Source organism: Lactuca virosa, chromosome 8 (assembly GCF_052849685.1).
Source record: "Lactuca virosa cultivar CGN04683 chromosome 8, Lactuca_virosa_CGN04683_v6, whole genome shotgun sequence".
NCBI lineage: Eukaryota > Viridiplantae > Streptophyta > Magnoliopsida > Asterales > Asteraceae > Lactuca > Lactuca virosa.
The window spans coordinates 240,123,432-240,144,002 of record NC_136433.1 but is presented as its reverse complement, the minus strand read 5'-3'; the positions used below and the strand labels follow the sequence as shown (position 1 = coordinate 240,144,002).

Below are 20,571 nucleotides of genomic sequence, written 5' to 3'. Positions count from 1 at the left end.
TTCATGGCATTAGGGTTTCCAACCCATCTTAGCCCAATAGGCCCAATAGCTAGGTCCTTTGACCAATTAGGGTTCATTAGGCCCATTATGATTTCACTAGGCCTATTAGGGTTTCACTAATCCCAACCGAATCAAACAGGACAAGGCAAAGCACACCGCCACCCGACACGACGGTCGGTGGCGGCAGCCACCACCCTACGGTGGTGGTTTGAGATTTCTACTATTATTTGGCACCATTTACAATATACAACTCGATAACACACACACATACTAATATAAACACACACACACAGCCACCCTTGTGGTGGCCGGTGGTGGTAAGTGTTGGCAGCCACCACCTTACAGTGGTGGTGGCGGTTCCTGATTTCCCAGCCAAACAACTACACACTACAGCAGAAACAAACACCCACCTGCTTTCTTTCTTGAAAACAGATTCAGCCACCCCCCCCCCCCCGGTGGCTCCCGGCGGCGGCAACAGCAACGACTTGACAACGGCAGCGGCCTAAAACCCATCTCTGATCTTCGACGGTTTCCCCCCTCGGCTGCCCACGACGTCACAGGCAGCGGCTGTGGCGTTTGGGTGGCGAAGTAGCAGCAACAACGTAACAGTGGGATGACAACGCCGATCCTCGGTGGTCATAGGGCTCCAACAACGGCGCTTGGATCGGCAGAACAAATAAGAGGAGGGCAGCAGTTTAGAATAGCAACGACAACCGCTATCTCAGTCTTCACTCTAGTCGTCGGAGTCACACGATCGGAGGTTCACCATGGCGTCACGGAGGCGGAGGCTGTGCGATGGTGGAGGAAGGATGGTTGCGGCTCATCGTCTACTTTCGACGCAACCTTCACGATGCACACACCCGATAGGCCGAGGATGATACGGCGGTTCGCAGCGGCGTCTATGGAGGGGACGGTGACGGAGAGATGAGAGTGGAGAGGTGGAGCCGGTGAGGGAGGTATAAGGATGGAGATGGCGGCTGCAACTTCCTTCTAGGGTTAGGGTTCCTTAGGTCTTTATACCCGACTCCACTAAAAAGTTTGCCATAATGACCAAAATGGTCCCTCCAGTTCCCATTTATTTCAAAATAGATCCATATTTTACCTTTTTAACCCCTTCCATCTAAATTCCCTTCAACTTAAGTCCATAATTTACTAAATATACCCTGATTCCTGAAATCCTTTTCAAATTCAGCCCACAAATTACTAAACAGCCCTCAATATTAAAACTCATTGCAATTTAGGTACAATAATTACCAAACGGTCCCTTAGCCTCCAAAATCTCTTCACATGAAGTCCCAGAAGTTACCATATAGCCCCTGCCTTCATAATTATTTACAAAACTAATCCGGAACTGACACTTTTAACCCCCGACTTCCAAAATTGTGACAGTTAACTCCTCGAGACCAACATCTTGCTATATAATTATTAATTTTAGGGCTTTTATCCGTTTATTAATTAATTAATTTATTTATTTATATTCGTATATCAAAATAAAATAATATTTAAAACACATCTTCGGCTTTTAGATCTTGTCTTGGAAACGGGGTGTTACAAAATGACTTGCTAATATGAAGATAACTATGTATCTACAAGCTCAAGCTACTCCCAAGCAACCTCCAAGGCTTCTTCTTCTACTACTTCACCAAAAACACTACCAAAACTCGCTTTCAAGCTCAAAACTCACAAATGATACTTACGGTTTCATTTTCAGGGTAGAGAGTGATGGCAACTGATCAATAGAATGTCCAAGTGTGGTATAAGCTGCTTAAATATGGCACAAACACTAAAAATTAAGGTTTATCCCTGCCTTGCATACGCCATGCGTACTCCCACGTACGCCCAGCGTACATGGGTTCATGTGTGATCCTGAAACGGGTTAGTACGCTAGGCGTACTCATAAAGTACGCCCCGCGTACTAGCTTGGGACTATAATGAGATAAGTTTGCATTAAGGGGGGTTAAAAGGAACATACCGAATTCTCGAATGTTACAATTTTCATGTCAAAAATCGAGTGAAAACACCTCTAAATCGAATGAAAAATCGGAACTCTAGTTTTGAATTTTTTTTACTAAAAATCAACCTACTAACATAATTTATGCTCAAAATCAAAATACAAGCACTAATTAACCGATTATAAGTAAAAAGAAGGTACCTTTTGTGGAGAAAAACATTGAAAATCGAAACTTTTTGGAAAAAGAAGTCATGGAGAGCAAATCCTCGACGTGTTGGGTGTGTTTGGATGAAAAAATGGTTTCAACTTTTGACTTTTAGGCTTAAATCAAATTTCTGCGTAAAAACCTTTTCCACGTTGCGGTATGGAGACACCACGTTGTGGTGTTTTAATCCTCGTGATTATCAGGCCTGTTTCCGCCACCACGTCGCGGGAACAGCTCATCCACATCGTGATGGTGTATAGTGCACCATTTAAATATAAAAATTTCCAATTAAGCACACCACACCCCACACTTGTGCCTTCCTTTCCCTCACAACAACGTTTATTAGCAATAAGTAAAGAGTGAAAAATCCTTTTTAAAACACACCCTAAAACAAAACAAAGCAAAAGGAAAATTAAAAGCAAAAAGAAAGAAAATGGAAAACTTAAATCTCGGGTAGCCTCACGTAAGCACTTCTTTTTGAGGAGTTGTGAGCCGGACTCCTTTCCGCTCTACGTTGCAGCGGTTTCTTCCAAAACCATGTCCTCTCCTTCTATGTCCAAAAAAATGGAATAACAATTTCTTATTTATTTATTTTTAATATATCTATAATTATTTATTAATTTTATAATTTATTTTTTCAAATAAATTAAAAAAATTTAACCTAATAAAAAACATTAATATGCATATTCATACTCAAAAGTTTTTTTATCTATTAAATATTAAACTGTAGTATACATTCTTAGTAGTTGTTTATAAATTTTAAATCACAACTAAATAATTTGTTTTTGTTTGTTCTATAAAACTTAAATTAGATAATACTATAATTATATGTCATTTAAAATGTTTTGGTTTTTGAAAACCAAATTATAAAAACCGATCTAACTGATTTTTAAACAACTACTATGAATGTATGAAAAAATATTAAAAAAATGTATTAAATTTTAAAAAAGTTGTAAAAGAAAGTTTAGAAAATGTTGTATGAAATTTATAAAAAAACATCGTAACAAAATATAAAAAAATTTTAAAACTTGTAAAAATGTATGAAATTTTAAAAAAAAATGGTATGAACGTATAGAAAAAAGTTAAAAAATTGTTTACATTTAGACAACTTTTTTTTTACTATTTGACAATGATAATATGTAAACATATTTAACAAGTTAAATAGTTAAATAGGTAAAAAAAATTGTCTAAATGTGAACAAGACAAAAAGATAATTACCATCACAAGTCAGTTTTCCTAAAATAATTAATCAGCATCATCATTAATAGAATTAAAAATTGTAAAACTATTTTATATATAAGTGTGCAAGAGAATGATTTTATGTTATTATACAAGAATAGAAATATATATTGATAATATTATAAAAGATAAATATTTATCTTTCAACAAATATTTGACGAACATCTATAATAATAGAGATATAAATTAGTTTTAAATATAATTTCTACATATCTTATTATCTTTCAACAAATATTTGACAAACATTATTATAGTGATATAAATTAGTTTTAAATATAATCTCTACATATTTTATAGTACGAATTGGATAACATAGATTTCTATGTAATCTAGAATAAATATGTTTTAAATCTGGATTTAAGGATGGTATATTGGTATTCCTTCGCTCTGTTACTGAAGTTAATTATTAGGTTGGTTATTTCGTAATATTACTTTTAACATAAAAAGAAATTTCAGATTATTATTACAGTTCCATTTTATCATTGTAATATTCGCTTCAAGAAAAAAACTTTAGTACAAATGTACAACACACAAGAGTCCTTGAGCTAGACATTGTCAAATCGAACCAATCTTGCTATAGTAAATTTAATTACAAAAATGAATAAATACAACCTACCCAAAACATTTCAGCAACTTTAACAAAAGCCTCTATATACAAATTTCTTAGGCATACTATTTTTTATCATAAAAGTTCTTAAAATACCCAACCAACCCCATAACAAAAATCTAAAATTTTTAATAATTAATCAGAAAAAATCTCTTCAAGCTCATGATTTTCAGGATTAGTGATTAGATTCGAATCTTTTGTAGCCAACCTTTGAATCTCCGGTGTCTTGTTTTCGTTTTCAACATCCTCCTCATAAGAACTATCGGTTTCATCATTTGATTCCAAATCAGGTTTTGACCATATCATTGACTTTGACTTTGACTCTTTGTCTTCACATATGCACGCAACCGGGTTTTCATGAAACTCTCCACTCCCAGGCTTAACCTCATTGGGTTGGCCCATGAACCCGATCTGATAAAATCGGGTCGTGTTCACGAATTCCTCCCATGTCATGTTGTCACGATCCTGAAACAAACGCCAAAGTTTTTTGGCGTTTGGTCTGATCGTAGGTTTATGCCCAAAGTATCTCCTAAAATAATCAAAATTCAAATGAAATTATTATTTCCAAAAGATTCCAACTAGTTAATGGAAAGAAAAAAAATTCTTGCGGGACCACACCACCCCACCCCAAGAACATCAAGTTGAATCCATGTCGGAATTAAAACTTTTAGATTGTGCAGTATACTGCGACTTAAACCATGACATGTTTCTATAAGTATATGCATTTTTCAATGAGTATTGTGTTTTGTACCTTCTGCCGGCTAACATTTTGGCCATGTTACCGTTGTTGTTTGTGACGAAAACATCGCTTTCGTCACAAACGATAAAATCCAGAGCGGCCATACGCGAAGAATATGATGAAAACGGTGCGAGTTCCTCTTTGTTTGTGATAGTGTCCTTGGAATGAATGTTCGGGAACAAAGCTTTTAACGGTGCTAATGTATCTTCACCTCCGTATACTTCACCAGATGCCACATAGATGTGAACATCTCTCCCATATCCTAATGCTCGTAGCATAAGCCCGACTTCCTCGGGAGTCAATGGGCATCTCCCTTGCCTTCGTTCTCTATCTGGGTTCCTTTTCTGCATTGCAAAAATCATGTTTTATATCCACATTTTAATGTTTTATAATAATGATTTAAAGGTGCACACGTTATCAGGCCGGACCAGGCCTAAGGGATATGAAAGACGGTTTTGGGCCATGTCCTAGCCCAGTTTGTGTGCACCTCTATCTAGCTCTATTGATTGGGCAAAACGAAGCCTTACATGTAAAGTTTTCCACCTTCTTCGAATTTGTTGCAATTCTTGTCTTTCCTTGTCTCCACCACCATAATAGCATCCCGAGAATGCAAGCATATCGGATTCGAATCTACACATTTGAAAATTTTGTCACGAATAGAAAAAGTAGAAATCAAACGTTGAATCTGAACCGAAACCGATCACATTAGAACGGGTTCAGTTTCCAAAATCCGGATTTGATCGGTTCGGGTATTTCAACCTAGTTGAATATGTACCTTAAATGTAAAGCTATGAAATGCTTGCTTTTCTTCCTCATTCGTTCAACTAATGTTTTTCCCATTTCAACAATCGGATCAGTAAACTTCAACGCGTGATAATTGGCTCGACATCTCAATTTCTGAAGATCCGTAGCCAAACGGTTCGATAACCGGTAATCGAACTTGGTTAACATAACGGCCTGCCATAAAGTTAGTCGAAATCAATCTCTAAAAACAAGAAGTAATAGTAACGTACTTTTATTGATTTGTTATTATAATATTCTACTTTTATTTTTTTATTTCGGAAAATCTATTGTAACACTTTTACTGCTAAAATTGGATAATTTTTTTTTCAAAATAGATAACATTATAATTGGCAAGAAAATATATATACCTTTTTCTTGTCGAGTAAAGGTACCATTCGAGATTGATAGCACCCTTGATTGCATTTTCGGGGCACTCGGGTCCGATGAGGATGCACAACTCTCCCATTAATAGCAGGAAGCTCTTTAACGATCTTAACTTCTTTTGAAAGATACGATATAAACCAATCCACATCAAAGATTTCAGAGAAATTGCTGCATAAAATCATTAAAATAGACCCTATAAGAATAGAATCTACCTTGGGAATCGTGTCAACCCCACCCCATTTTTTTTTATCAAAAATATATAAAATCCATTATGTTTTAAAAGACGTGTACAAACCTTTGGTCTTTCCAATATGATTTTTGATCAAGTTTTGGGACTACGAGTGTCGCGTTTAGTATATAAGCAGCAACAACTGCATCTGTTATCTGCAATTTTTATTTTTTAATGTTACATTTTAGAAACAAATATATGTAAATAAATTAATAATGACAATGTATTACATAAATTAACAAACTTATTTCACATATTACATACGTACCCCTGTTCGTTGTTGATTTAAACCACCACTCGTTGCAATCAATAAAAACCGATGGGGATTTGTTTTTGCATTTGCTTCTATTAGATTAAGATACAAATTCAAATTGATTAGTATGTATTAAAAAAAATAAAAATTTAAAACTACGAAAATTAAATGCATGATTCATGTTTCTTGAATTAGATAATATAAGTGTATCCGAAAATGGGTATTTAAAGATTTTTGTTATAATTAAAGATAAAAAACAAACCTAAAAAATTCTGATTTTTTTCCGAGCAACCGTAGTAGAACTGGGAGTGACTTGACTGCCATAGATTCCGACGAACAAGCTCTTGTGTTCTCGAATGCTTCAAAATTCATAACAAATAATAAAAAAAGTCGAACAGAATAAAAATTGTTAATTCTATGTAATTAAAAAAAACATCAAATTGTAAATAAAAAAAAGCGTAAAAACAGAACAAATCCAATGTAACGCTTACCGGAACAAGAAAAGCTGTCGGCTTTCGGGCATTTGAACGCACCTCGATGTATTGATCAGACTGTAAACAAGAATATTAAATTTGATTGAAGTAATGATTAGGTGAAAATGAGATTTAAGATTTATGAATGGGTTTTTGGTTATGTTTATGTTTACCTTATGGTGGGAATGGAATTGGTCGTGGTTGATTGGTGGCGAAAGGAATGATAAAACGGCGAAAAGGAATAAAATACAACCGGCGACGGCGGAGATAAAAGGGAGTAGATGATGGAGGTGGAGGCGGCGATGGTGGCAGAGTATTACACCTTGAAAGATACCGATACCGATGTAAACAGCGTTGTTATGATGATGGGTTTTCTTCTTCATGGTTGATGGGTTTTCTCTTTAGCTGATCAAATTAAACAACAATGGTGGTGTCAATGGGCAATGGCGGTGGAGGTGGCGATGGCGATGGTGGTGGTTGTATTTATTTTCCGACGATACATGGTTTTTCATGGCGTCGCAACCGCAACAGCGTCATCATCAACAGAAAGGTTGTTGCCATTGTGCGATTATGCTTCTGGGTTTTTTGAAGGATTCTGATTCTTGCAGATGAATACCAGAAATTTTGTAGAGAGAGAAAGAGAGAATGAGGAGAGAGAATGTGGGCCAGGGACTCCGGCCTTCACCTCGATGGAATCGCAAGCAAGAAATCTTAGTTGGATTTTTGATACGTTTGTATAAATCGTAATTGTAATTATAAAAAGGTCCCTCGAGTTTATGCTATTTTGCACAAACAGAGTAAATGTATTTAGTTTTTTCAGAAAAGGTCAAGAAATAACATTTAAAACAATGAAGGTTTTATCTAGGCAATGCAGATATTTACGAAATATATTCAAATAATAAATAATTAGGGGACATATAAATGATACAATTACTTTTTTTAGGAAAAACTTATATAAGCTTTTTATCATATAAATGATTAATAGTTATAATTGAAATGAATTATTCCTGATTATGTTTTATTAACTTATAAACTAGTATCTAAGCATTAATTTTCAGAATATTTATTTTTAGATGGAAAATTATTAAAAATTCGTTTCATTTTGCATATAAACGTGTCGTCTGTAAGTATAATTGGTATACTTTATTAGTCAATGCCCAAATAAGTTATTTGCATCAAAATATATACAAACTAGATGTACCAAATTATTAAAGTCTAAACATTCAAAATCACACTTTTATCATCATATCCATATAACATAGAGTTGAACAAATATATATAATGTTTATCCTATATTTATCTCTTATCTAATCATCTTAACATATATGTAATATTTTATTTTTTAATTTCCAAAAGAAATGTTTTTAATCATTTAGTGTATCGATGGGTAGAGGTGGCAATGGGTCGATCTGGGTTGGGTTCGGGTTCAACCCATTTAATAATTGGGTTGGACATTTCAACCCAACCCAGCCTGTTGATTTAAAAGGGTTGATATTTCCAACCCAACCCAATCTTTTAGATAAATGGGTTGTCATCGGGTTGACCTGTTTATGTAGTTCCCGACCCAACCTATTAAATAAATTGGTTAAACTTGGGTTAACCCATTTAAAATAAATTAAATAAATTATATCATTAAATATTATACCACTTAAATTAAAAAACGTAAATAAAACTTCATAATTATGACTGAAGCACAATCTTAATTCATAAAGACAATAAATTGTTCAAATAACATTAAAAATGTTTGGTTTCACAATGCTTTTGGAGAGTGACCAGTATTATCGGCGCTAAAAAATGATGGAAATTAAGATTGACTTTTATTAAACATAGATAATAATAATGCAACATTATAATTTACAAATTAATACTTTGATTAATACATGATAATATTCAAATAATTATTAAAGTAAATATATATATATATATATATATTAAAGTTAAATGGGTTGACGGGTTGAAAACGGGTTGATAATTTTTACCCAACCCAACCTATTTAATTAGATGGGTTAGACTGGTTGACCCATTTAAGTTAAATGGGTTGAAAACCTCAACCCAACCCGCTAATTTTGGGTTGGGTTCAGGTTGGGTTGGCGAGTTGAGTCGATTTTTGCCAGCTCTATCGATGGGTACTTAAGGATGTATCACCACAAAATCAAAATTGAGTTACCAGAACCTATATGTAATCTTTAGATTTTTACGTGTGGAATCATTAATTATAGTATATGTCGGTATATCCAACTTGGCTCACCGGCATGTAATCATTAATTATGGCATATGTCAACGTATCCAAGCTGGCTAACCAGCATATCTAGGTGCAAATTCAAATATGTAATTAATAAAATTAGAAAATCCATTACCATATGAGTCACAAAAAAAGACAAGTCTATCAAAAATACTAAAGTAAGCATTCAATACTAAGTCAAATATTTTAGATGTGAACCATTTGGGTTGTGGTGATTTGGTAAGACATATGGAAGATATGGTTGATAGCCTATTGACTCATGTTCAAATCCCCACACTACTCAGCCTATGTGGTCATGAAGGTTCGCCTGCAATGACTAATAGACATTGTCTCATGTTTGCAGTGGGGGATTACTCGGTGCGTGAAAGCTTGAAAGTTGACCTGTAAACCCTCATTAGGGAAGTTCCCTTTCCAAAAAAAGATTTTAGATGTTAATAATGAACTTTATAGTTACCAAAAGGCTTCTATCCTAACAGTATCAGATGTTGCCCTCCTTTTCGATGTTGAGGGTTTAAATCTCATCCTTTTTTTCCAAAAGAAAAAAGATTCATATGAATCATGCGTTTCTTTTTCTTCATTTAAACGAGCAATATATTATTAAATTACTAGGTTAAAGATATTGATAGATATAGAATGAATTTGTCAAATAAAAACCATATCGACTAATTGATATATTTTTTCGAAACTTATAGATAAATTGATATATACAGCTAGAATAAATATATTAAGAACAGATAAAACTTATCGAAGAGATGTAGATGTTACTATAGGTCAATTCTTGGACATGGTAACGGAAACAAAGTAGAGGGGCTATTTTTGTAGTAAAAACAACATCAGGAATCCCCTGCAAAATGTAAGAAACTCTAGTGGTTTTTTATGTAATTTGTTTTAGGATATTGTAGACAAATCAAAAAGGCTCGAGGATCTCGCCACCTGGCAATAACAAAGAATCCCAGCCACTCATAGTACAACCTCATTAATTGGTCAATTACAAGCAAAAAAGAAGGGCCGGGTAAGATGGTTTGTTGAAAGAGAAAGGTATAACTGTAAAAAAAAAAAAAAAAAAAAAAAAAAAAATCATCAAATATTAATAATTTTGCAAAATAGGATTTACATATTTGTTTATATTGTGTTAAATAGTTTTGCAAAATACATATTATTTAATAAAAAAAGTAAACGAATTTTAGGTTTGTTTGGCAACGAACGTTTGACAATTTTATTTAAACAAAAAGTTTTGTTAGGGAAAGAAAGTGTTTAGCTTTTGTTTTTACGATTCATATATTTATAAACGTTATTACATTTAAATAGTTATTTAGATTGGGTTATTTTTTAATCTAATTTAAATTATCCGGTATTTTATCATGTTGAACGAAACAACTTTTAAATTAAAGTGGAATAACTAACTTGAAAATAATTGCTACCTGAACTACTACGCTAATTTTTTTTGATACATATTCAAATTGTCAATGACAGTTTCATTAAATTGTACATTATGCATCAGATTGAGTACTACCATGACATCTTAGCATGTTGTAAAATATATCTATATATTAAAAGCAACTTGTAATTAAATAATAGTTACAGTATAAGATATTGGTTATTAACAGTATTAATAATAAAATATTTAGTTATACAAATCATCAGTATTTATCCTAATATTATAAGTAATGATGAAAACAAGATGGGGTTTTACAAGATTCTGTCTCGTTCCATTCGTATTTGATGCATACAATGATACAAAGAGCGAAAATAGGTGAATCCGTGAATACAATAACACTTTTCTAAACTTAATTCGATTTTGTATGTACATATTTTTACCTTATGGATTATGTAAATCCGATCATGAAAATTGATAAATATATATTATTAAAATAACTATATATTTTTTATTAATTATAAAACAATAACTTATTAACATTTTAAATATATAATTCGTAAGTTGTGTATAAAAAAATAATTTATTTTTTATTTTTTATTATTTTTAATAATTATCTTGTTTAATGAAAGGGATAATAACTTAAAAGGGTAACATATTCTTTGATTTGTACACATTAAGTCACTGAGTTTTTTTTTGTCCATATTTTCCCATTGAACTTGTTGAACTATTCAAAAAACATCCTTATGACATGCTATTGGAGGTTTAGCCGGTTTCCGGCGTATTTGACAGCTCCGGTCATCTTCTCCGGCGTTCCTGGTTTTTCCGACGAACTCAAAAACTCTGACACTCATGATTTTCCATCAGATCACTGTTCATCGTCTTCAACCTCCGACCATAGTGTTCTTAAGCAAACCTGAAACAATTTCTTGAGCCTAGGATCGTGTTCTGATCTAACCCACATCTACACACTTAAATCTGATAAATCATTTATAGAAAATCTGTCAAAAAACAAAATCATAGACACATCCAGATCTGGGTTCATGTTCTGAACAAACACATGCACTCAAATATGAAGAAGCTCTCAAGAAAACGATGAACAACCGTGATGAACTAGATAAAGATCTGAAACACAATATGAACAAATCCATCCGAAAAACTCTAGATTTCGAGTTTATTTAAGAAGAATCCATCTGGAAACGATTTCCAACACACACCTGCTTGTTTTGTTAGATCCGACATACACTCCATGGATGAAATCGATTTGAAGGTCAGATCTAGAAAATGGGTTTGAAGCTACATCGTGTTTTGAAATCTGAGTATTGTTCCATATATGGTGTTCATCATCTTCAACCTCCAACCCATATATGATGTTTATTGTCTTCAACCCAGATCTGATGCTCGAAGCTTCCCTTGAAAACCTTCAAACATGGTGTGTTCATCGATTTCAGGAAGGTGTTCGTCTTCATCATGTTCATCTTCTTCCCAAAAAAAAAAGAGTTCCAGAAGTGTTCAGATCTGAAATCAAATGATGTTTAAGGTTTGTAGCGATTTTCAGATCTCTTCATTCGAGTTTAAACCCAGATCTCTTCATTCGATTTTCAGATCTCCAAACATCTTCATTTGATTTTCTGATCAAAAAACCTCTTTTTTCTCGTTTTGATTTATGATCCCAAAATTCGAATCTAATAACACACACACACACACATGAACTTAAATCTGAAATCGAGTTCAAGAAATCGAGCTTTGGGATTTCTAATGGTGCTAGATCTGGGTTTCTGATGGTTTTCGTGTTCAACTTCACAGCCCCTTCATCTTCACAACCCTCTTCTTTTGAAATCGAAATATGAGTTCTTGGGTTCTTGTAACCAAGAACACCAGCTCTGCCATGGTCTTTTTCTTCCTTAAAAACCCACGAATTTGGAACCTTTCAAACTTGTTGGTTTCTGGAGATGACAAAGTTGCCGGAAAAAATTCATGTTTGGCCGGAGAAGATGACCGGAGACTTGCCGGAACTCACAAGAACGCCGGAAAACCGGCTAAACCTCCTATAGCAAGTCATAAGGATGTTTTTTGAACAGTTCAACAAGTTCAATGGTAAAATATAGACAAAAAAAACTTAGTGACTAAATGTGTACAAATCGGAAAATATGTTACCCTTTTAAGTCATTATCCCTTAATGAAATAGATAAACATATAGCAAAGAATCGTAGCATTTAATGATTTTTATCCTTGATTTGCATATGAGTAACATTAAATATTATTTTAATTTTATAATATTTTAGCTAATTTTATGGTTACTTATATAAAAACTTATTTACAAATTTGATTATTATTAAAAATTCAAATATTAATTTTAATATTTTAAGCTATTATTATTGATGACTAATAGAAAAGTAGAAAACTACCTCTTTAGAAAATTTAAGAGTAAACTACACGAATGACCCCTATGGTTTGGGGTAATTTGCGCGCTTGGTCCATAACTTATTTTTTAAACTCGGAAAGTCATTACTGTTTTTTTTATTACGCGCTTTGTCCCTACTGTTTGTTTTTATTACGCGATTAGTCACTGTTTTACCTAAAAAGACTATTATTTAAATAGGAAAAATTGTAGGATAGATAAGGTAAGGTGAAGGGGGTTGGGGTTGAGATGTGTTTATTTAAATATTTTAAAAAATCAAGGGCAAAATAGTTTTTTTTTAGGTAAAACAGAGACCAAGCGTGTAACAAAAATAAACAGTAGGGACCTTACGAGTTAAAAAATAAGTTAGAGACCAAACGACAAATTATCCTAAACCATAGGGACCATTCATGTAATTTACTCAAATTTTAATTTTATAAACAGTTTTTTTCTTATCAACTTTTAGTTAGTTTGGCATTTTGATTTATATTTCATATTTAACACAACATTAACAAATTTCAACTATTAAAAAAAGTCTTTTAATATTTTTCTAAGTTTATTTAATATATTTTAGGTTTTATATTTAACATCATTTTATAAATCAATAAATTAATTATATTAAATTAACAATTCAAAATTCTTAAAACCAAAAAGATAATGTTTTATACCTACTAATATATTTAAATTAATAAATTAAATATATTATGTTTGAAATTGAAAAAATAAACATTAAAATTATAATAATAAATGTGTTTTATGTATTAGAAAAGTGTCATATAAGTATTAATTAAGTAAAAGAATATATTTATGAATTGTAGTGGTTAAGTTAAAAGTAGACGAGTTTTAATATTAAAATAATATTTTCATGCAACTAAAAGATTTTTTTTTGTTTTTTGAAATTACTAATCTAACCAAAAACACTAACTACCTATCCAAAATTAGCCAAAAGTAGCCCACGAAATAGTAGATTTGTTAGGGTTGACTATGGTCAACGAGTGTTGACTACGATCAACGTTAGAAAACTACTCTTTCGTCGCAATGGGCTACTCTTTCGTGACTCGTCTATTCTTTTGTGACCCATTGGCCCATAGTATATAATGTTTTATTTTTCAGTTTAGGTTACTTTTTGCTAAATTTTCTTTCCATTGTCTACTATTTTCTCTCAATTGAGCACACCAAGAACAATGTACGTCTATTTTTTATCAAAATTTTACTATATTGTTGATTAGGAGTAGTTTTTGTATATGGGGATAACTTTTTTTTTTTGAAAAAAACCGAAAAAAAAGTAAAATCGTAGGTTTTATACAAAACCTACGGTGTACAAGTCCACAATGCATAGATTGTGCAGTGTGGATTTGTACACCGTAGGTTTCGTATGAACCCTACGGAGGCTTTTTTTTGTATTTTTTTTTTTAAATTTGTTGTAACCTCTAAGAAATTATATATATGTTATGATTTCATGATTTTTTTTTCAAAAAACTTAAAAAAAATTAGCGAAATCGTAGGTTTTTGGAAACCTAAGGTGTACAACCATTTAATGCACAGTTTGTTCATTAAAAGGTTGTACACCGTAGGTTTCCTTAAACGTATGGGGGTTTTTTTTTTAAAGGTTATAACCAATAAACACTTGTATATATTATTGATTCAGTGATATTTTTTTGGAAAAAAAAAAATGAAACCGTAGGTTTCCAAGAAACATATGGTGTACAATCACTTAATGCACATTTTGTGCATCAAATGGTTGTACACCGTAGGTTTCCTTAAACCTACGGTTTTTTAATTTTTTCGTTTTTTTAAATGGTTCTACGAAATCTTAACGATTATATATATGTTATGATTCCATGTTTCCATTTTGTGATAAAGTATGTTATTTTCTATGTTTCGATCATTGGCAGAGCTTCATTAGGGCAAGGGGGCTGTGCCCCCCCCCCCTGATTTTTTGGTTAGATATAGTCATTCTAGTTACATTTTAGACCCAAAAATATAAAACTTTGGCTGTGCCCCCCCCCCTGCTTACCAATTTTTATACATATTATATTTTCGCCCCCCCCCCCCCCCCCGAGTCAAATGTTGAAGCTCCGCCCCTGGTTTCGACTATAGCATATGATGCGACCTTGGCCTCCGTCAACTCGAACTCCGGCTAAGATTGCTTCGCTACTCCTGCAAGGTCACAGTGAAAAGAAGGCCGTCAGCCGTTTCCCGGGAGGAGCTCCCGGAAAGACGCTCCGACGGTCAAGTCAGTTGGGTATTCTAGGGTTTGGTGTATTTTACTTGGAGAAGATTGCTTACCTGTCGGGGCTGTGGGTGTAGCCTTTTATATTAGGCGCTCCTGATCTTCCGTACGGGACAGGATCTCCAGAGTTGACAGGATCAAGATCGCTGATTGGAGGATCGTGCTCCTCTATCTGTCAGAGCGCTGTGATTGGTTCCGGTAGTAATGCCCTGAAAGTTTGCTTTGTCGCTTGACCGTAACATTTATCTTGGAGCAGGAAACGCCCTAAGCGGGGGCGAACCTTTCTACGTGAGCGCCCTACTCTCAGGGGCGTTGGCAGGCGCTAAACTCCAATGGGTCTGTCTTGTCGAGCGCGCTATGCCTTGAGGCGTTCTGTCGTGGCCGGATGCGACTCTTTTCGTGCTTGCTAGGGCACGTTATCAAGTCCCATAGTCCAGTAGTCGTAGCGTTGCCGCGCTAGCTACGACGTTTTGGACTCAACTACCCTGTATACGTGTCCGTTTCTGGTTCATCCGTCGTTTCGATTTTAATGGTGACGTGACCGCTCATCATGGCTGTCAGTTACGTCACTGTGTCAGGGATTTTGAACATCTCGCATTTTCCTCTCTTTATAAGGATGCTTAACACCCTCTTTCACGCTACCTTTCCTCCCTTCCATTTCTTCTTCTAGGGTTCTTTCTATCCCTTCTCTCATGGCTGGTCAACCTGGTGCAATCCCTTCTAAGGCCGATTTCAAATTTCTTGGGGATACGTACGGTCTTTCCCCGACGGACAGTGTTGAGTTCCCGTTGCGTGGTTCATCGATTCTGTCCCCCCCCACCGGGTAAAGTGAGGGTCTACTTGAAGACTCTTGACGTTGGTTTACTTCTTCCTCTTTCGGACTTTCAAGAGGAAGTTCTGCAGAAAGTTGGGTGCAACATTTTGATGCTTACCCCCAACGCCATAAATAAGGTGGTGGAATTCGAGATGATTTGTCGTGCTAACGGCTTGCTCCCGGATTATTTCGTTTTCAAGTATTTTGTCAGGTTCTGCTGCACCGGCGGTAAGTGTACTTTCTCTGTCAAACGAGGAGGACATACCTTGGTCCCTGACGAGAGGACCCCCAAAAACTGGCAGGAGAAATGGTTGTGGGTCAACCAAGGCTTGGTGGGTAGCGTGCGAATACCTTTGTTGACGTCACTCTTAAGTTGTTTCCTCATAATCAGGCCGTCGCCGATCTTTTGAACAGTATCCAGGTCCCCCCTGAGGACAATTCTGAAGCGTTGCTCACTGGTGTGGGGATGAGTTCTTCCTGGCGGCGACGGGGAAGATGTAGGTATTTTTCTCTATGGTTGATGGTAAGTGCTTTTATCGTACATTCTCGTTTTCTTCCCCCTTTTTTCCGAAGGAGAATAACAAGTTAATTTTGTACTTGGTTGCATGCTTTTCAGGTGCGTTGGTGTCTGTGCATGTGACAACCGTCAAATTCAAGTCAAAGTCAAAGTCAAAGTCAACAAGTCAAACCGGTCAAACTTAACTAGTACTTGTATGTTAAAAAGTTACTCTATGTATAAAAATGTGTATTTGTATGTCAAAAGTTCAAGTGTCTCGAAGAATCTATGTGTTAACAATATAAAAACCCTAAAAAGGGAGTTAAACGCATCAAAACACGACTAAGGACCCTTTCGGGGACTTAAAACGATCATTAACGAAGCATAACGGGGTTCACGAACCTTGCATTACGAGATTATACGATAATAATGGCTAAGGTTAAATCTCTCCCAAATCTCTCCAAGTATGTGAAATCTCTCCCAAATCTCTCCAAGTATGTGAAATCTCTCCCAAATCTCTCCAAGAATGTGAAATCTCTCCAAGTATGTGAAATCTCTCCCAAATATCTCCAAGTATGCGAAATCTCTCCCAAATCTCTCCAAGTATGTGCAATCTCTCCAAGTATGTGAAATCTCTCCCAAATCTCTCCAAGAATGTGAAATCTCTCCAAGTATGTGAAATCTCTCCCAAATCTCTCTAAGTATGTGAAATCTCTCCCAAATCTCTCCAAGTATGTGAAATCTCTCCCAAATCTCTCCAAGTATGTGAAATCTCTCTCAAATCTCTCCAAGTATGTGAAATCTCTCCCAAATCTCTCCAAGTATGTGAAATCTCTCCCAAAATCTCTCTCAAACTTTTTATAGTCATCCGGGTCATCCCGACCCTTAACTTGGTCAAAAATCACGCAAAACGGAAAGATTTCTCGAAAAACAGCTATATAGAACCGAAACCCCTCTTAGGAGCCGAACCTCTTAGGAGCCGAACCTCTTAGGAGCCGAACATGTCAGAAGCGAAAGTGTCAGAAGCGAAATTGTCAGAAGCCTTCTCGGACCGAAGCCAGCAGCGAGGACCGAACTTCGGCCCCCCATCCGAGACCCTCGCACCCTCACTTCGGACCTTCGGTATTCTCCTCCTTCTCTCGGTTCCCTCTCGGTTCTCACACTCCTAAGAGTCGAACCTCGCAGGTTCGGTCCCTAATGCCGGCTTTCGACTACTTTCGCCTCCTAAGCCCGTTTTTGACGTTTTTGACGGGATTTTTTCACCAAATTCATATTTTTATCATTTTTAACCCCCAGAACTCTTATTTTAATTATTTTCCAAGGATTTATTAATTATAAATCATCATTTTACATTAAGAAGAGTATCCTACACCACAAGTGGGTCAAGTGTGCCCACTTGCCTCCTATGTGTCACTTTCTCATTAGTCCAACCTTATCCACATCACACAAACCAAGGCAAACATCCATTCACCCTAGCCACTTGCTCTAGCAACCCTCCATATAAGGAAATGTTTGAGATTTCCTTGATCATTTGCTTCACCATCAAACATTATACACTTCTTAAACCATCAAGAGGGCCTCTTTTCTCTCAACTTTCAGCCACACTTTTGATGTGTTCTTGAGTCATTTATTCACTTATTGGTAAGTATTTCCTTCTAACTCAAGTGCTATTACATGTTTTCATAACACTCTTGGATCATCGACTCATATCTTAACACCAAAAATCGTTCTTAGGATCATCCAAAACTTCGTGTGTTCATCAAGTGATCTAGACTTGAAACTCATCATCTTCAACCTTCCACTCTTCAAGAAATCACTCAAGGTGAGTTCATACCCCTATATTTTCTAGTTTCTTCAGTTTTCAGGGGGGGGGGGGGGGAATACAAGTTAAAACACCAAAACATATTCAAAACTCAACTTGACAGCTTACAACAGAAAAGTTGTGACCTGTTCACGAACTGTTTTACCCAACTTAAACTTAATATCATTCAAAACTGTTTAATATGCAAGTAGTTCAGGTTTGTACCTTTAAAATGACTACTTGCACATCTCCATATGATTTTTCTACGATTTATGGTGATTTTTACAAAACTGTTTATCATTTCAGAAACGAATTCGGACCAGTCTGTGATTATGAACACTTTCACATAAGTTAGAGAATTCTAAAAATCATAATAAAAATTATGAATAAACTAGACACATTTTATAAACTCTCAGAGTTTACGGGGTTAGTTTTCGACTTCGTATGATTTTTCTATGATGATTTCAAAACAGTGCAGAAAGGACAAAAACTAGTTACATAGTTTACCATATTAATAACACTTTGTAGTATGTTGAGCAAAGTGCATAACAATAAGTTTCTCAATGTTTGGATGCATTCTTGTTAGTTTATCATCATAAACAGAAATTAGACATTCATGTTAAGGTTTTTCCTCCATTCATTTCGAACACATATAATAAACTACATTAAGTATAGTTTATGAATTTTCGATAAAAGCATACTACATGGAAAAGGTTTTACTCTAAAAACAAATGGGTTTTTCATATACTACTTGATAAACTATAATAGTAATAGTTTATGGATTTATATCACAAATGTATTTTCATAAAAGGTGATTTCACTTCCTCCACGGAAGAGGTTTTATACTCAAAACTATATGTAAACTAGTTAACGTAAGTTGTGAGACATTCTCCTTCGGGGTACTCTTAAGTACCACAGAAAATCCTGAATTAGTTATAACCAGAGTCACTTGTAGGGAGAGCGTGATAATTGTGTATAGATCTATATTGGGATTGACAACCCACACCCATGCTGCTTGCATAAGTCCGATCGGCCGATCGGGGGTCACAAATGTCATTTCGTTTCCGACGCCTGAAGAACGTCGCAGCAGGTGATCCTGTCGTAGTATGGTTATAGCGACTCACATAGGGAGTTAACAATCTTTCAAGTTTACAGGAAAAATTCTAAAATGAAAAGGGGGTTTACTTCTAAATTAAACGAGTTTATGCCGATTTAAACTTGCATGAATTACTTTAAGTATGGAAAAATACTTGTATATTCTCGGTCTTGACGTTTAAGACTACATGACTTTTTATAAGGAAAATATTGGATTTTCTTTGGGAACACATTACCATTATGAACATTATAAGTACAAAACACACACATATTCTCTGTCTTGACATTTAAGACTACATGACTTTTTATAAGGAAAAATATTGGATTTTCTTTGGAAACACATTACCATTATGAACATTATAAGTACAAAACACACACATATTCTCTGTCTTGACATTTAAGACTACATGACTTTTATAAGGAAAATATTGGATTTTCTTTGGAAACATATTTCTATCAAAACTACATTTCATCTAGAATTGTTAGACTTCAGCTATAATTGCTAAGTGTATATGCTAGAGTTATATAAGAATCGAGTCACAATCAACTTAGAATTGGTGGGCCCGCCTTACTTCCTGTTCCTTGTTTGGTTGTGGACCTAGGGCAGACCCATTATATTCGACAGTTTATTTAACTTAAATTTTATATAACTTATATACACTGGGTGATTATAGAAGGAATCTACAGGTCTTTCTAGGGTACATTATTGCATAACATAGGAGAGTTCATTTCGCGTTTAATAAAGAAAATATTGAATTTTCTGAAATCATACTCTATCGCTTTTTACAAGGAAAACGACTTCTTTCTCAAATAAAACTCTTATGAACTCACCAACTTTATTGTTGACGCTTTTTCAAACTACTTGTATTCTCAGGAATTCAGTGAAACAGGAAATCAACCGCTTTTGAGGATGGGACGTTAAATAGTCAAACATTTCATTTTTGTCATCATAAGTGTAATTGATTGGAAACATGTAAACACATACTATTGTATAACTTTTTCAATTATATTTATGATGGTTGTATTTACTTTGAGCACTATTATACTCGTTGTTGTGATACTATACATGAAGTCCTCCACCCCCGGACGTTTCCGCCATCCTTGGTTTGGGGGTGTGACAGTGCAAGCATCGAGTCCCCGCTGTCTATAGTTGAGGTGTTGCAGAAGCGCTATCGGGGAAAACTGGAGCATCAGGAGACAGACTTGGTCGACAATCTCCCTACTCCCCGTCGTATCGACCAGCTTGCTTTA

At 34.9% G+C, this 20,571-nt stretch overlaps 1 protein-coding gene across 1 annotated transcript; it reads right to left on the bottom strand.

Moving 5' to 3' along the window:
• Window positions 1-3,899: 3,899 nt before the first annotated feature.
• On the bottom strand, window positions 3,900-7,553 carry LOC145134884 (O-fucosyltransferase 6-like). Its single transcript, XM_079069691.1, has 10 exons — window positions 7,037-7,553; window positions 6,882-6,941; window positions 6,653-6,749; window positions 6,406-6,482; window positions 6,204-6,292; window positions 5,893-6,076; window positions 5,517-5,698; window positions 5,269-5,371; window positions 4,754-5,085; window positions 3,900-4,531 (listed from the first exon to the last, which is right to left on the bottom strand). The coding sequence occupies exons 1-10, from the start codon at window positions 7,244-7,246 to the stop codon at window positions 4,138-4,140; spliced, it is 1,728 nt and encodes a 575-aa protein (XP_078925817.1). The 5' UTR covers window positions 7,247-7,553; the 3' UTR covers window positions 3,900-4,137.
• Between the last annotated feature and the right edge of the window lie 13,018 nt (window positions 7,554-20,571).

Excerpts from the sequence above, each read along its gene's own strand:
- LOC145134884 (XM_079069691.1), bottom strand. The coding sequence starts at position 7,246 with ATGAAGAAGAAAACCCATCATCATAACAACGCTGTTTACATCGGTATC. Across the intron at positions 6,942-7,036 it reads AATTCCATTCCCACCATAAG|TCTGATCAATACATCGAGGT; the intron begins GTAAACATAAAC and ends TCTTGTTTACAG. Across the intron at positions 6,750-6,881 it reads CGACAGCTTTTCTTGTTCCG|CATTCGAGAACACAAGAGCT; the intron begins GTAAGCGTTACA and ends TGAATTTTGAAG.